Here is an 18680-nt window from a genome sequence, read left to right as displayed (position 1 = left end):
CATGCCGACGTTATAGTTAAGAAAGACCACCAAAGCCTCTACTTTCTCAGAAGATTAAGAAAATTTGGCATGTCAGTTACGACTCTCACCAACTTTTACAGATGCACCATAGAAAGCATTCTTTCTGGTTGTATCACAGCTTGGTATGGGCTCCTGCTCTGCCCAAGACCGCAAGAAACTACCAAAGGTCGTGAATGCAGCCCAATTCATCATGCAAATCAGCCTCTCATCCATTGACTCTGTCTACACTTCCCGCTGCCTCGGAAAAGCAGCCAGCATAATCAAGGACCCCACACACCCCAGACATTCTCTCTTCCACCTTCTTCCATCAGGAAAAAGATACAAAAGTCTGAAGTCACGTACCAACTGACTCAAGAACAGCTTCTTCCCTGCTGCTGTCAGACTTTTGAATGGACCTATCTTGCATTAAGTTGATCTTTCTCTGTACACTAGCTATGACTGTAACACTACATTCTGCACACCTTTCCTTCTCTATGAACGGTATGCTTTGTCTGTACAGTGCACAAGAAACAATACCTTTCACTGTATACTGATACATGTGACAATAATAAATCAAATCAAAATCCACCTGAGGGGGCAGAAATTACCTCAGTTTAATGGCTTATTTGAAAGATGGCACCTCTGACAGTGTCGCACTCCCTTACTACCGGCACCAGTAGCATCAGCTTGGAATGGTACTTGAACTCACAACCTTCAGATTCACATGTGAGAGCACAGCGTGCACTATCACTCCCTTATCACTCAGGGGAGGTGATGGCCGAGTGGTATTATCGCTAGACTATTAATCCAGAAACTCAGCTAATGTTCTGGGGACCTGCGTTCGAATCCACAGGAGCTGGTGGAATGTGAGTTCAATAAAACTGTTGTCAATTGTCGGAAGAACCCATCTGGTTCATGAATGTCCTTTAGGGAAGGAAATCTGCCATCCTTACCTGGTCTGGCCTACAGAGCCACAGCAACGTGGTTGAGTCTCAACTGCCCTCTGAAATGGCTTAGCGAGCCACTCAGTTGTCAAGGGCAACTAGGGATGGGCAATAGATGCTGGCCAGCCAGCGACGCCCACATCCCACGAATGAATAAAACAAAAACAACTCCCAAGGATGAGAGCTAATAATTAAATTTGATTCTTGCTGAAAAAAACTTGCCGTGTAACCTTCTGAACTAGATATTATTATATTCAGATTGAGAGCCCCCAATACATCCCAATGTGAAGCTGTACAAGCTCCTACAGCAACCTCTATTTGAACAAGGCTGATTCCAGAGATGGCGGAACTGGTGTATGAGGAGAGATTGACTAGGTTAGGGTTGTTTTTGCTGGAGTTCAGATGAATGAGGGGGGGGATCTTATAGAGACTTATAAAACTCTAACAGGACTGAAAAGGATAGATGCAGGGAGGATGTTCCCGATGGTGGGGGAGTCCAGAACCAGGGGTCACAGTCTGAGGATTCAGGGTAGATCATTTAGGACGGAGATGAGGAGATATTTCTTCACCCAAAGAGTGGCGAGCCTGTGGAATTCATTACCACAGGTAGTTGTTGATGTCAAAATATTGAATGTCAAGAAGCGGCTTGACATAGCACTTGGGGCAAATGGGATCAAAGGTTATGGGGAAAAAGCAGGATTAGGCTATTGAGTTGGATGATCAGCCATGATCGTGATGAATGGCGGAGCAGGCTCGAAGGGCCAAATGGCCTCCTCCTGCCTCTATCTTCTATGTTTCTATGATTCTTGCACTGGTGACCAGTCAGAATACAATGCACAAGTTAATTCCCTTATCGTACTCTAAAGTATCTGGGTAGCGTAGCTAATAATACTTGAATAACAATCACTGCATTCTGCTCCTTGTGGTGAACTAGTTCCAGAGCCTGATTAATAGTTTATTGTTCCCTCCACTGAAGTACCTTTGAAGTGTAGTTACTGTTGTAATGGAGGGAATGAGTAGCACTGAATTTGTCAACTTTAATTAAAATTTCACAGTGAGTGAGATTAATTATTGGGACTTGCACAAGGGACGAAGGTGGAAGTAAAAAAAAATCAGACATCTTAAACATATAAAAAATATGAGTCTTCTTATTAACTGGAGAAATCTGACATTTCACAAAGGGGATTTAGCGTGCCATGTCTTGTGCTTCTATGGCTGGGTTCAATGTTGAGGTTAATTCATGGCTTCAGCTGTCATAGTGTGGATAGCTGTGATGCTACCAGGAATGGATCTCCCAGGATAAGTCATAACATCCCCACAGTGCAGGAGGCTATTCGGCCCATCGAGTCTGCACTGACTTTCTGACGGAGCATCTTACCAAGGCCCTATTCACGTAACCTCACATATTTATCTTGCTAATCCCCTAACCTACACATCTTGGTACACTGAGGGGCCATTTAGCATGACAAATCCACCTGCACATCTTTGGACTTGTGGGAGCACCCGGGGGAAACCCACGCAGACATGGGGAGAACGTGCAAACGCTACACAGACAGTCGCTTGAGGCCGGAATCGAACCCGGGTCCCCGGCACTGAGAGGCAGCAGTGCTAACCACCAGGCCACCCTTCAGTAGGTGGGTGCTGGTCAGACTTAGATGGCCACAGTCACAACTTGAGCAGTTCCTCTCATTCCACTTGTGGAGCAAGATGGCCGTGTCTCCCTGGACCCGTCCTCAGGTGGTTGAGGGCTGTCCAGATTTTCCGCAGAAATTTGAAATCTGGGGAACCTTCCTGGGGCTGCACGGTGGCACAGTGGTTAGCGCTGCTGCCTCACAGCGCCAGGGACCCGGGTTCGATTTCCGGCTTGGGTCACTATCTGTGCGGAGTCTGCATTTTCTCCTCATGTCTGCGTGGGTTTATCCGGGTGCTCCGGTTTCCTCCCACAGTCCAAAAGACGTGAGGTGTATTGGCCATGCTAAATTCTCCCTCAATGCGCCCGAACAGGCACCGGAGTGTGGCGACTGGAGGATTTTCACATGACTTCATTGCAGTGTGAATGTAAGCCTACTTGTGACTAATAAATAAACTTTAACTTTAACACTTGTGGAGCAAGATGGCCGTGTCTCCCTGGACCCGTCCTCAGGTGGGTGAGGGCTGTCCAGATTTTCCGCAGAAATTTGAAATCTGGGGAACCTTCCATGGCTCACCATGTCTCGATGGGCCGAACGACCTCCTTCTGCACTGTAGGAGAAACACTGAATCACTAACAGAAACCTCTGGAATTCAATGTTTAACTGCACAAGCAGACTCCAAAAGCTGCTGTCAGTTTCAGATGAATGGTGATACCAAATATTAACAGCTTGGTTGTCATCACTGCTGCCAAATGATACAATGTTCCCCTTGCTGTGGTTCCTCCATTCCATTATTTTCATATTTGCTACAGTTGGAACATAACATTATTTTAAAAAAACACCATTCATATTTATTTCCATCCACTTTTCAATGTGACAAGAATTAAACCACTCACCAGTTTTATTTTGTTTAAGTTTCGCGAGACGAGAATGGCAATGATCCCAGTTACGATACTCTGCAGAATTAAAACAGCAGAAATTTCAATTAGTCACACCCAGAGTTTTGCGGTCTCCCAAAGTCCCTCAGAATAGTGATGTTAAATTAAACAAACAGTTTATCAGCCTTCGTGGCAGCCATGATACGGTTGCCAAGAGACGGTTGCAAGGAACGAGGGAATAAATATGATGCAAACGCACAGCAGGTGCAAAGACAAAGGAGAGTTCAATGTTTCAGGTGCTGAATGTTGGTCAGAATTCTCTATCAGAGATATAAACCATCTTCCTTACAGAAATGTGGATTGCCCAATGGGGATTTTTCCAAGATCTTTTCATGGAATCATAGAATCCCTACAGTGCAGAAGGAGGCCATTTGGCCCATTGAGTCTGCACCGACAACAATCCCACCCAAGCCCCATCCTTGTAACCCCATGTAATCCCCCTGACACGAAGGGGAAATCTCACTCAGACCTGTTCCCTGTAACCCTGAATATTTACCCTCCAACCTACACATCTTGGGACACTAAGGGGCAATTTAGCACGGCCAATCAACCTAACCCGCACATCTGTGGAGTGTGGGAGGAAACCGGAGCACCCGGAGGAAACCCACGCAGACACGGGGAGAACGTGCAAACTCCACACAGACAGTGACCCGAGCTGGGAATTGAACCCGGGTCCCTGGCGCTGTGAGGCAGCAGTGCCAACCACTGTGCCACCCCTATCCAGAAACTGGCAGTTATGATTCCGACATTACAACAGTGATGGCACTTTAGTAAAAAATATTTGCTTGTCTTTTAGCCATTTGGGATGTCGTAACACTGTGAAAGGCGCTACAGAGACGCAAGTTGTTGTCTTATCCTCTCACCAAATGACAATAGCCTGTTCGCGTACCCAATGCCCATCCATTTTCTGGAATGTTTAACCATACTCCAGGCAGGATGATCACAATTCACTCCCACTGATAAAACAAACTGAACAGAAGCACTCACCAATATGCCCGAGATGACACAGATAATGTTGGCCACCGAATACTCGGCTGTCACCTTGCCCTCGGGCTTCGAGATGTGCCTGAGGACTGTGCCATGGACGATTGCACCAATGATGAAGTTGATGTGCCCAACAAAAATCAGCGCAATGCCTTTCCTCATCAACTGCCGGGGACCGGTCACCTTATCTGTCAGATCAAAGCAGAACATCCACACACATTGAAGACACAAAGGGTCAACATTAAAGAGGGTTTGATATGATGTATTATTGTCACATGTAATAGAATACAGTGAAAAGTATTGTTTCTTGCACGCTATACAGACAAAGCATACTGTTCATAGAGAAGGAAAGGAGAGAGTGCAGAATGTAGTCATAGCTAGGGTGTAGAGAAAGATCAACTTAGTGTGAGGTAAGTCCATTCAAAAGTCTATTGGCAGCAGGGAAGAAGCTGTTCTTGAGTTGGTTGGTACATGACCTCAGACTTTTGTATCTTTTTCCCGACGGAAGAGAGAATGTCCAGGGTGCGTGGGGTCCTTAATTATGCTGGCTGCTTTTGCGAGGCAGCGGGAAGCGTAGACAGTGTCAATGGATGGGAGGCTGGTTTGCGTGATGGACTGGGCTACATTCAGGACCTTTTGTAGTTTCTTGCGGTCTTGGGCAGAGCAGGAGCCATACCAAGCTGTGATACAACCAGAAAGAGGGTAGAGGGAAATGGAAACAGGATTGGCTGGAAAAAACTCAGCCGGTCTGGCAACATCTGTGGAGAGGGAAACAGTTCACCCAGTCCAACATGTCTCTTCAGAACAGCCATTTCCAACTCGAAGCTTTAGCTCTGATTCTCTCTCCACAGAGTCTAGCACTTCCTGTTTCCGATCTCCATCATTTACAGTCTTTTGCTTTTATTTGATGGTCTGAGCTTCCAGATAAATCTACCAGAGAGAAGTGAAAAATTTCTTCTTCTTAATTGTTGCCCTTGGCAAATCCTGCCAGTTTATCATGGTCTTGTAGTGGTCCCAGGAGAACCATGTCCCATATGACTTTTAAGGGGCATCTTGACAAATACATGAATAGGATGGGAATAGCAGGATACGGTCCCTGGAAGGGTAGGGGGTTTTAGTTCAGACGGGCAGCATGGTCGGTGCAGGCTTGGAGGGCCGAAGGGTCTGTTCCTGTGCTATAATTTTCTTTGAAGTGGCAACACTCGAGTGTGAAAACAGCTTCTGATTTTGTCTCTGGGACCTGGCTTCAAGTCCAACCCAGACTGATGGGTTGAAAGTTTCTCAACTCTTTGCCTCTCTCTCCTCCTTTAAGACATTCCTCAAACCCTACCTCCCAACCAAGCTTATGGTCAACTGTCTTAATATTGTGGCTTGGTGTCAAATTTTCTCTGACAATGTTCCAAGTACCTTGGAATGTCTTCTTAATGTTAAAGGAGTTGTAGATATGCAAATTGCTGCTACACAAAAACTGGGAGGAAAAGTAGGCCATAGGGCCCATCAACCATGCTCCTCCGAGAGACCATGGATGAACTCCCACTTTCCTATCCCCTCTCTCAATTCCCCAAGTGCCAAAAAATCTATTAATTTCAATCTTAAATATATTCAATGTCCGAGTGCGTCCACAATTATAGCTTCTCTCTCTGCTGGCTGCAAGAGCATGCAGTACTGGACAGGTTTGCACAGACTACAAGGGTACCCAGGGCATAGAAACATAAAAGATAGAAGTGAGAGGAGGCCATTCAGCCCTTCAAGCCTGCTCCGCCATTCATCACAATCATGGCTGATCGTCCAACTCAACAGCCTAATCCTGCTTTTTCCCCATAACCTTTGATCCCATTCACCCCAAGTGCTATATCCAGCCGCCTCTTGAATACATTCAATGTTTTGGCATCAACCATTTCCTGTGGTAATGAATTCCACTTTGGAGGCAAGAAGGGGAGGGGTGAGAATGGAATCAGAAATAAAACTGTGATGAGGTTTCCCTTCCCTTTCCAGCAGTGGACCCCATGCACTGTCCAATTCCTATATTTATTTCAGCTTTCCACAATTTGCAGCTCCTCTGTTTATGCATTCACGCTTTCTGGTCACAACTTTGCTGAATATTTTGGGGTCTGTGGTTAATCCACCGGGACAAGGGAGCTGGGATTAACAATGCATTAATGAGGAGTAGCTTCATGGGAGTTAGCTCCCTCTCAATGCGAACAGAACGAACCCCAGCATTAACACAACAAACCCAAGCATTTCCCCGATTAAAAGATCACAAACGGTTTGGGGAACATTTTATTGTTGTGAGAATGGCTTTTCCACTTCTCTCTTGTGAAACTGGTGGGTTTATCTGGAAGCTCTGACCATAAAACAAAAGCAAAAGACTGTAGCTGAAGAAGATCTGAAATTGATTTACACAGCAAGATCCCACACAGATAACCTAAAGCGAGGTCAACAGCAGGAGCAATACCTGAAAATCTTTCTTTGTACAAAGCGTGATTAACGTGTGAAAGACTTCTCCAAAGGGTGCAGTATCATTTAATAACCAATTAGATGCTGTAATATTGGGGGAACAAGTGTGGGGGAACAAGTGTGGGGGAACAGGATGATTTCCGATGGGCCAAACAGCTTCATCTTTTGTAACCAATGTGTGATTGTCTGACACATTGATGTTTCAAGGTGGTTTTATTAATGTCCAGCATGCCTATTTACACAAAATCCATGGGCCTCTTTCACCGAGATACCAGGAGCATATTTAAACAAAACTAATTACAACATTAATTAGAGGCATGGAGTACAAAAGCAAAGACCACTGGTTAGGCATCAACAACATAATGCCTTTAACATTGTGCAACTCCCCAAGGTGCTCCACAAGAATGATACTAAATAAAATTTGATGCGCAACCTCTTGGGAGGTGCTTGGGACATGGTGACCTAAACCAAGATCAAAGAGGTTCAGGTTTAAGGTGTGTCTTAAAGGACGGGAGAGAGGTGGAGATGTCTAGGGAGGGAATTCCAGAGCTTGCAACGTCAGCAGCTGAAAGCACGGCCACTGATAGTGGGGGAATGAGGATCAGGGACGTGCAAGTTTATAATTAGAGAAGGGCAAAGATCTCAGAGGGTTATATGGTACAAGGAAGTTACAGCAATCGCAAGGACAAGGTGTTGTCAAACTGAGAGCCACTGCAGTTCAGCAAGCATGGGGGTGAAAGTTGAACGGAAGGGTGCACTGGGACACAGGCAGCAGAGTTTAGGATGAATCCAAGTCTCTATAAGGTGAAAGATAGAAGAGCCATAGAATCCCTACAATGCAGGAGACCATTTGGCCCACCAAGTCTGCACTGACTCTCCAACAGAGCTTCTTACCCAGGCCCTATCCCCAGAACCCCACATATTTACCCCGCTAATTCCCCTAACCTACATATCTTGGGACAATTTAACACAGCCAATCCATCCAACCTACACATCTTGGGACAATTTAACACAGCCAATCCATCCAACCCACACATCCCTGGACTGTAGGAGGAAACCCACACAGACACGGGAGAACGTGCAGAATCTATGATTCTATGAACGTGCAGACTCTGCACAGAAAGTCACCCGAGGCTGGAATTGAATCTGGGTCCCTGGTGCGGGTAAAAGAAACATTTCTAGGCACTGCACTTTAGGAAGGTTTTGGAGAAGGTAGAAAGATTTATTAGAATGGTATCAGGGATGAGGGATTTCAGTTATAGGGAGAAACTGGCATTGTTCTCCTTAAAGTGAAGAAAGGCACAGGGACATTTAATGAAGCTTTCAAAATTATGAAGGATTGTGACAGGGTAGATAGAGAGAAACTGTTTCCATTGGCAGGGAAATCAGTAACCAGTGGACCGAGATAATTCACACAGGGCAGGTGATAATTAATTTTTACGCAGCAAGATATGATTTAAAAAACACTATCGGTGGAAGCAGATTCATTAATGACTTTCAAAAGAGAATCAGATAGATGCTTGAAAAGGAAATATAGATTGCAGGGCTGAGGAGAAAGAGCTGGGGGTGATAAATGGTGCAGTATCAAGCTAGACACTTATCTTGATAGTTCCTTTATTTACAGAACACAGCATTACATTTGCCTGCCTCCTACTCACCCAGGGTCCCAGCAATTTATCCATATTTCTTACAACCAATTTGTAAAGGAGACCAGAGGTTAATATTTACTCAGTTTTAGATCAATTCACAAAGTCAGACATTGTAAAAGAACCACAACCTCCCACACAGGGGCTTGAACCCACAACCATGTCACTAAGAGTCTTTTGCTCGACTGGCTCAGGTGGCCAGATTTCAGTCACTCTTTAAAGGTGCTCTATGTATTTGGGCAGAAAAGAGACATTTTGTTGAAGCTTTTCATCTTGCACCCATCAGGGCAGCTCTCAAGAATACCAATTGTAACGGGAACAATACACACATGCACACACAATCTATTTAAGACTATTAGTTGGGCTCACAGTGCATGCTAGAAGCTACATACACAGACAGAAGGAGCATGACCACACTTTGCACCTTTTTCACTAAACAAAAACTAAGGGGACAGCCATTCCCTGGTTCATTCCCCATGGCAATACCTTGGACAAATAAGAGTCGGCCTGGTTTGAATTTCAACAAAAGCTTGGCAGTTAACTGTTCCCACGTGCAGGCTCCATGGCACACCCCTACCTACCAATCAGCACTCTCTTCTCATGCAGTGCAAATTGCTGTTCCCTTTACAATTGGTATTCTTGCAAACTGTCCTGATGAGTACAAGATGAAAAGCTTTGACATGTCTCTTTTCTCAGCAATGCTAAAATTCTGTACAGGCAAATAACTAAGTATTTAATTAAATAATTCCCTTCACCTGTGAATCTTAATTAAAAGACCAACAACAGGGGATTGGGACTAATTGGATTATTTTCCACAGAGGCAGCACAGTCTCGATGAGCCCAATGACCTCCTTCTTGCCTGTAAGATTCTATGATGTTATTCAACAATTCTGTAATGAGTTATTATTTCAAGTTCTACAAAGTCAATTTTACGCACTCCTCTCCTGAAATCATATTCCATGTCAAGAACTGCTCCCTGTGGGAGCTGGATTAAATCAGACCAACTCCTTGCAGTTACTCAGAGAGATCTCTCTCTTTTGTTCATCCTTTGAGGTGGAGATGAGCATGTTCGTCATCTGAAGTGTTTGTCAGAGTTCCAGTGGGTTTGGGAGGTGTGTGCTTAGGCCATTCTTCACCCAGAAGGGTGTAAATAGGACAGGATACCGCAGGCTATTCCGGATGAGTTATGGGCTCAGAAAGGGATAGCACCTCTAGGACATGGACTCACAGCTCTTTATAGAGTGGCTCACCCTGTTCTGGTCCTCACTTTCACCCACTCTCGGCTGTGGCTCCCACATGTTAACATGCAAGAATGGCCACACACTGATAAACCACTTCAATGGGCAGGCCAAACCAGATCAGGGTAACTGCCAAGCCTCCTGTTTAGGGACTTGATTACACTGTCATGTGGAGATCAATTCCAGTGGACAGGATGGTTGAGACAGACCAATGGTCTCGATGGGGATCTAGTGCCACGTGTGAAGTTCATAGAACTCCAAAACACACAGAAGTGGTCACCACGGCATCCAGTCCATCTCCAGCTGTCCAGACTCATTTTGCAGGGGGCCAAGGAAGGCCAGGCCGCAAGGGGGAGTCTGACGAGATGCAATTATAACCTCACTCACTATAATCCAATTCACACACAAGCCATTTTCATCATCACCTTTCTACTCATCATAGAATCCCTACAGTGCAGAAGGAGACCATTCAGCCCATCGAGCCTGCACAGACCACAATCCCACCCAAGTCCTAATCCTGTAACCCCACATATTTACTCTGCTAATCGCCCTGACACTAGGGCTAATGTTAATATATGGCCAATCCACCTAACCCGCACATCTTTGGATTGTGAGAGGAAACCGGAGCACCCGGAGGAAACCCACGCAGACACGGGGAGAATGTGCAAACTCTGCACAGACATTGACTCGAGGCCAGAATTGAACTCGGGTTCCTGGTGCTGTGAGGCAGCAGTGCTAACCACTATGCCACCGTGCCACCCCCAAGAGATAACTTGTAGCTGGTGTCAAAGACGTATTCACAGATCGACAATACCTCAGATAGTTAGCAGAGTTGAAGGAGGACGGATTGTCGTTGAGTTTATAACTTCTCCTGCATTTTAAAAGCACTTCAAGAGCAACAGGCTGAATTGCTGTTAGACCAGAAACACAAATATTTGCAAAATGCTTTTTTATTTGCATTTGGCATGACCCGCTTTGAGTATAAATGCTATCTGGCAAACTGGTTATCAGTAATGTACACATTCCAGAGACAGGGTTGCAAGATTGCTGTGAGTGGGAGGAGGGAGAGGAAGGGTAGGGAGAGGGGAGGGAGGAGGGAGAGGAGGGGGAAGGGAGAGGAAGGATTTCTTCTTCAGAAATCTGGACACAGCCTGATCCAGTCCAAACATAAGAACATAAGAACTAGGAGCAGGAATAGGCCATCTGGTCCTTCTAGCCTGTTCTGCCATTCAATGAGATCATTGATCTTTTGATCTGATCTTTTGAACCTTTCCAGCTGACGAGGTAAAGACTCTGAGTGACGTTGTGTACAGATTGTGGCTCAGAGTAAGTACTGGCACCACTAGAAGTATCAAGATGAGCCAAAACCCACCACACCTCAGCAGCACGGTGGCACAGTGGGTTAGCACTGCTGCCTCACAGAGCCAGGGACCCGGGTTCGATTCCCGGCTTGAGTCAACGTCTGTGCGGAGTTTGCATGTTCTCCCTGTGCCTGCGTGGGTTTCCTCCGGGTGCTCCGGTTTCCTCCCACACTCCTGGTTAGGTGCATTGGCCGTGCTAAATTCTCCCTCAGTGTACCCGAACAGGTGCCGGAGTGTGGCGACTAGGGGATTTTCACAGTAACTTCATTGCAGTGTTAATGTAAGCCTACTTGTGACACTAATAAATGAACTTTAAACTTAAACACACCAGCACCTAACCCACCCCTCCCTCACAACACTAGCAGTGATTCGGTCACTGGTCAGCTCCTTTGCTGTCCATTTCCCCATCTCATTTCCATGCTAACTCACTGGCTGCGAGATAGGGTAAGCATTGCAGTGTATGCTGGTTAGAGCCAGCTCCAGCTTATCTGTAGCCATCTTCATCAGTTTCATGCTTAACACTTACCCAATAGGGAGACAACACAAAAATGTCTCCATCTTATCAGTAAGACCTTTGAGAACCTATGTGTCACAAGTAGGCTTACATTAACATTGCAATGAAGTTACTGTGAAAATCTCCTAGTTGCCACATTGGCACCTGTTCGGGTACACTGAGGGAGAATTTAGCATGGCCAATGCACCTAACCAGCACGTCTTTCCGACTGTGGGAGGAAACCAGAGCACCCGGAGGAAATCCATACAGACACAGGGAGAACGTGCAGACTCCGCACAGACAGTGACCCAACCTGGGAATCGAACCCGGGTCCCTGGTGCTGTTAGGCAGCAGTCAGATCTCAATATTCTCACCCTCATTCCTGCCCCTTCACTTGCTACTGGTCCAAGCTGAACCAGCATGAAATCTGAGTCAATCCCCAGCTGTGCTGCACACCATGCTCCCTCCGTTATCGACACCACCAGTTTGATCTCCACAACATTACTCGCTTCCACCTTTACTGACACAGAAACCTTAACCCACACTTTCATTCCAGGCATTAACAACTCTGCTTGTGCTCTCCTCACTGTCACCCCAAGCCTCAGATGACAATAAATCTGGAGCCCAAAATAACAGCCTGAAGTTTCAGGCAGGACCGAGGGAATGCTGTACTGTCAGATATACTATCTTTCAGAGATGTTAACTCCAGTAAAAATCCCATTTCACTATTTCAATATAGAACAGGGGAGTTATCCCCAGTCACCTGGCCAATATTTATCCCTCAATCAACATTACAAAAACAGTTTTGATTTGATTTATTGTCACATGTATTAGTATACAGTGAAAAGTATTGTTTCTTGCGCGCTCTACAGACAAAGCATACCGTTCATAGAGAAGGAAAGGAGAGAGTGCAGGATGTAGTGTTATAGTCATAGCTAGGGTGCAGAGAAAGATCAACTTAGTGCGAGGTAGGTCCATTCAAAAGTCTGATGGCAGCAGGGAAGAAGCTGTTCTAGAGTTGGTTGGTACGTGACCTCAGACTTTTGTATCCTTTTCTCGATGGAAGAAGGTGGAAAAGAGAATGTCCGGGGTGCCTGGGGTCCTTGATTATGCTGGCTGCTTCGTCAAGGCAGCGGGAAGTGAAGACAGAGTCAATGGATTGGAGGCTGGTTTGCGTGATGGATTGAGCTACATTCACGACCCCTTGTAGTTTCTTGCGGTCTTGGACAGAGCAGGAGCCATACCAAGCTGTGATACAACCAGAAAGAATGCTTTCTATGGTGCATCTGTAAAAGTTGGTGAGGGTTGTAGCTGACATGCCAAATTTCCTTAGTCTTCTGAGAAAGTAGAGGCGTTGGTGGGCTTTCTTAACTATAGTGTCGGCATGGGGGGATCCAGGACAGGTTGTTGGTGATTTGGACACCTAAAAACTTGAAACTTTCGACCATTACTACTTTGTCCCCATTGATGTAGACAGGGGCATGTTCTCCTCTATGCTTCCTGAAGTTGATGACTATCTCCTTCGTTTTGTTGACATTGAGGGAGAGATTATTCTTGCCGCACCAGTAATATGATAATCTGGTCATTGTCACTTTGCTGTTGGTGGGAGTTTGCTGCTACTTTTCCAATAGTGACCATACTTGAAAAGCAAATTCTTGGCTATAAAACACTTTGTGATGTTTTGAGATGGTGAAGGGGACGATATAAATGCAAGTCCTTTTTTTCAATCAAATCTCCTATGACTCTATCCTGTTATTTACTATATCCCACTTGGTCGTTACCCATCCCCTATCTGAACTCCACTGGCTCCATGGATACGCAGCGTTGCTTTAAAGCTTTTACCCACAATTTGCTGCCTCTTTGAAAACGCTATCGGCCTATATCCGTAGCCCTACTCTTTCCCCGTAGCCCTATTCCTTCCCCGTAGCCCTACTCCTTCCCCGTAGCCCTACTCCTTCCCCGTAGCCCTACTCCTTCCCCGTAGCCCTACTCCTTCCCCGTAGCCCTACTCCTTCCCCGTAGCCCTACTCCTTCCCCGTAGCCCTACTCCTTCCCCGTAGCCCTACTCCTTCCCCGTAGCCCTACTCCTTCCCCGTAGCCCTACTCCTTCCCCGTAGCCCTGCAAATATTCCTCCTTCAGGTCGTTATTCAATTGTGGCTGTAAAATACATGCTGTCGAAGCTTCGCATCTTACACACAACAATGCAAAAATTTCAGAGTCATGTCTGAGCCTCTTTTAGAATTAAACAAAAGCACGGGGGGGGGCAATTATTCCCTGGTGCATTCTCCAAGGCTACACATTGTGCAATCAATCAGCACTCTTTTCTCATGCAGTATAAATTGTCGCTCCCTTTGAAATTTGGTATTCTTGCACCTGTCCTGATGAGTGCAAGACAAAAGACTTTGATAGCTTGTCTCTATTTCAGCAATACTCAAGTTCTGTATTGCTAAATGTTTTATTATTCATTATCCTCTGAAAGTTGAATCTTCTCTCCTGCCCTCTATAGATGGTACCTTCTAGATCATTATAACTTGCTGTGTGAAAAAATAATAATTGTGTCTCTGGTTTTATTGCCAGTCATCTCAAATCGATAATCTTCCTGCCAGTGGAAACAATTGCTCCTTTTCTCACTGGGCCAAAGGCAGCTATAATTTTAAATGTTTCTGTTAAATCTCCCCTTAACTTTCTCTGCCTCAAGGAGAACAACCCAAAGGTCTCAAAGTCCATCCCAATGCAAGGTGCCCAGAAAGTTTCCCTCAGGCTTCCACTGTCCTATCCCTTGGCTCCATTGTTGGTGGCATAGTTTTCTGTTCTGGATCACGCGCCGTCTCAACCTCCAGCCTAATTTTTACTCCGCAACAGAGCTGGGGGGAAATAGATAAAGAAGCATCCTTTCTGTTTGTATCACAGCTTGGTATGGCTCATGCTCTGTCCAAGAGCACAAGACAGTTTCAAGCTTCCAGGTGTCCAGATCACCAACAACCCTGTCGTGGTCCCTCCACACCGACACGATAGTTAAGAAAGCCCACCAACATCTCTACTTTCTCAGGAGGCTAAGGAAATTCGGCATGTCCACTACAATTCACACCAACTTCTACAGATGCACCACAGAAAACATTCTTTCTGGTTGTATCACAGCTTGGTATGACTCCTGCTCTGCCCAAGACCGCAAGGAACTGTAAACGGTTGTGAACATAGCCCAGTCCATCACGCAAACCAGCCTCCCATCAATTGACTCTGTCTACACTTCCCGCTGCCTTGGAAAAGCAGCCAGCATAATCAAGGACCCCACACACCCCGGACATTCTCTCTTCCATCGGGAGAAAGATACAAAAGTCTGAGGTCACGTACCGCGTACCAACTCGAGAACAGCTTCTTCCCTGCTGCTGTCAGACTTTTGAATGGACCTAACTTGCATTAAGTTGATCTTTCTCTACACCCTAGCTACGACTGTAACACTGCATTCTGCACTCTCTCCTTCCCTTCTCTATGAACGGTATGCTTTGTCTGTATAGCGTGCAAGAAACAATACTTTTCACTGCATGTTAATACATGTGACAATAATAAATCAAATCAAAACATTCCTGTCGAGATCATTAATCTACATTACAAACAAATCAAATCAAAAGATCTAGACCAGCCGTGACCTAATTGAATGGTGGAACATTCGGGGGGCTGAATGGCCTCCTCCTGTTATGTTACTCATCGTCAGAAGCCCCATTTCTTTGGCAAAGCTCCTGAGTCACCATCGAGCCGTCTATAAAAAGTTCAGCCTCTCTTCCTCTTTCCTGTGAAGTGACTTGCGTTGTTTTCCTTTGTGTTTTGTTTTTTAAATACAGAAGGTTTATTCTGGTGATTTATTTTTGGATACCAGCCATGCTGAACACAGAGTTCATTCTCTGATATTGAGCTGAAGAGTCTATTTCACTCTGTCGGATTCGAGTTAATGTACACAGCAGCAGTAGAGGCAGACAGATTAACAACAACAAACTTCAGGAACAGAGGAGGATTGTTTTCGAACAATAACTAGCATTTACAGAATGCCTTTAACAGAGTAAAATGTCTTAAGGGTAAAATATCTTAATGGGGATGGACTAGAAATGGTCGAGAACTTCAAGTTTTTAGGTGTCCAGATCACCATCAACCTGTCCTGGTCCCTCCCCATGCCGACACGATAGTTATGAAAGCCCACCAACGCCTCTACTTTCTCAGAAGACTGAGGAAATTTGGCATGTCAGCTACAACTCTCACCAACTTTTACAGATGCACCATAGAAAGCATTCTTTCTGGTTGTATCACAGCTTGGTATGACTCCTGCTCTGCCCAAGACCGCAAGGAACTACAAAGGGTCGTGAGCGAAGCCCAGTCCATCACGCAAACCAACCTCCAATCCATTGACTCTCTCTATACTTTCCGCTGCCTCAGGAAAGCAGCCAGCATAATCAAAGATGCCACCCACCCTGGACACACTCTCTTCCACCTTCTTCCGTCAGGAAAAATATACAAAAGTCTGAGGTCACGTACCAACCGACTCAAGAACAGCTTCTTCCCTGCTGCCATCAGACTTTTGAATGGACCTACCTCGCACTAAGTTGATCTTTCTCTACACCCTAGCTATGACTGTAACACTACATTCTGCATTCTCTCCTTTCCTTCTCTATGAACGGTATGCTTTGTCTGTATAGCGCGCAAGAAACAATACTTTTCACTGTATACTAATGCATGTGACAATAATAAATCAAATCAAGAGATGTTGCCAAACACACTTTTACACCGAACTACAAGATTTAAAGTGAAGAGTTTGGTTTAAAGGTGCATCTTAAAGGATGAAAGGGAAGTACAGAGGACAAATAGTTAAAGAAGCATCTTCCAAAGCTGAGGAGGCTAGGTGCAGAAAGTGCAAGCACCAACAGTACAGCGATTAAAATCAGGGCTAAAGAAGGTCGGAATTGGAGGCAAGGAGAAGATCTCAGAAGGTTGTAGGCTGGAGGAGGTTCCAGATTTAGGGAGGGATTAGGCCACGGAGGAACCAAAAACAAGGATGAGAACTCCAAAAGGGGCACTGCTGGACCGGGAATCACAGCACAGGGGGCTTGTTGTGAGTTAATTTACAGGAGGCAGAGTTCAGGATGAATGAGGAACATAGGAACATGAGGAGGTTATTCAGCCCATCAAGTCTGTCCCATTATTCAATAAGATTGTGGCTGATGTGACCTAACTCGTGTCATCTGTGAACTTACTGATCATATCCCCCACATTACATTTCTGGAGTCACTACATAAACACAGTGGCTACAAGAGCAGGTCAAAGTCTAGGAATACTGCGGTGACTAACTCCCCTCCTGACTCCCCAAAGTCTGTCCACCATCTACAAGGCACAAATCAGGAGTGTGATGGAATACTCTCCACTCACCTGGATAGGTGCAGCTCCAACAACATTCAAGAAGCTTGACACCATCCAGGACAAAGCAGTCCGCTTGGTTGGCATCAGATCTATAAACATCTATTCCCTCCACCACCGACACTCAGTAGCAGCAATGTATATCATCTACAGGATGCACTGCAGCAATTCACCAAAGACCCTTAGACAGCAGCTTCCAAACCAATGACCACTTCTATCTGGAAGGTCAGGGGCAGCAGATACATGGGAACACCACCACCTCCAAGTTCCTCTCCAAGCCACTCACCATCCTGACTTGGAAATATATCGCCATTCCTTCGCAGTCGCTGGGTCAAAATCCTGGAATTTTCCCCCAAATGGCATTGAGGGTCAACCCACAGCACATGGACCGCAGCGATTCAAGAAGGCAGCTCACCCACCATCACCTTCTCAAGGACAACTAGGGTTGGGTAATAAATGCTGGCCAGCCAGTGACACCCACCTCCCACGAATGAATAAAAAAATTACACCCTACACTCTAGCTATGACTGTAACACTACATTCTGCACCCTCTTCTTTCCTTCTCCCCTATGAACGGTATGCTTTGTCTGTATAGCACACAAGAAACAATACTTTTCACTGCATCCCAATGCATGTGATAATAATAAATCAAATCAAAACATTCCTGTCTAGATCATTAATGTACACCACAAACAGCAAGGGACCCAGCACCGGTCCCTGTGGCACACCACTGGACACAGGCTTCCAGTCACAAAAAGAACCTTCCACCATCACCCTCTGCCTCCTGCCACTAAAGCAATCTTGGATCCAGTTTGCCAAATTGCCCTCAATTCCATGAGCTCTTATCTTCTTGATCAGTCTCCGATGCAGGATCTTGTCAAAAGCCTTACAGAAGTCCATGTAGACTACATCAACTGCATTGCCCTCATCTACACACCTGGACATCTCCTCAAAAAACTCAATTAAATTTGTTGGACATGATCTCACCCTGACAAAGCTATGCTGACTATCCTTGATTAATCCTTGTCTCTACAAGTGGAGAATAATTCTGCCCCTCAGAAGCTTTTCCAATACTTTCCCTACCACTGATGTTAGACTCACTGGCCTGTCATTGCCTTGTTTTTCCCTATTTTCCTTCTTGAATAATGGTACCACGTAAGTTGTCCTCCAGTCCTCTGTCACCTCTCCTGTGGTCAGAGAGGATTTGAGGATTAGCGTCAGAACCCCTACAATCTCTGTTGCCTCACACAGCAGCCTGGGATACATCTCATTTGGGCCTGGGGATTTTTAAACCCACTGTTAACACCTCCTCCCTCTCAATGCTAACCTGTTCAATTATATCTTCCTGCTTCCTATGTCTACATTGTCCTTCTTCATCATGGACACAGATGCAAAATACCTCACCGACATCTTTCGACTCCACACACATTACCACTTTGGTCCATAATGGACCATAGCTCTTTCCCTGGTTATCTCTTGCCCTTAATATACTCAGAAAACACCTTTAGATTCTCTGAAAACACCTTTAGATTCTCCGAAAACACCTTTAGATTCTCCAAAAACACCTTTAGATTCTCCTTTATTTTG

At 45.4% G+C, this 18680-nt stretch overlaps 1 protein-coding gene across 1 annotated transcript in view; it reads right to left on the bottom strand.

Moving 5' to 3' along the window:
* krtcap3 (keratinocyte associated protein 3) overlaps positions 1–18680 on the bottom strand; it is a 31223-nt gene that overhangs the window by 11544 nt on the left and 999 nt on the right. Inside the window, exons 2-3 of the mRNA XM_078229439.1 lie at positions 4501–4685; positions 3472–3531 (exon numbers count right to left, since the gene is read on the bottom strand). Coding sequence (XP_078085565.1) covers positions 3472–3531; positions 4501–4685 — 245 coding nt within the window. The remainder of the gene's footprint in view (positions 1–3471; positions 3532–4500; positions 4686–18680) is intronic.

This window comes from Mustelus asterias, chromosome 15, assembly GCF_964213995.1.
Source record: "Mustelus asterias chromosome 15, sMusAst1.hap1.1, whole genome shotgun sequence".
Classification (NCBI taxonomy): Eukaryota; Metazoa; Chordata; class Chondrichthyes; order Carcharhiniformes; family Triakidae; genus Mustelus; species Mustelus asterias.
This window is presented reverse-complemented; position numbering and strand designations above follow the sequence as displayed.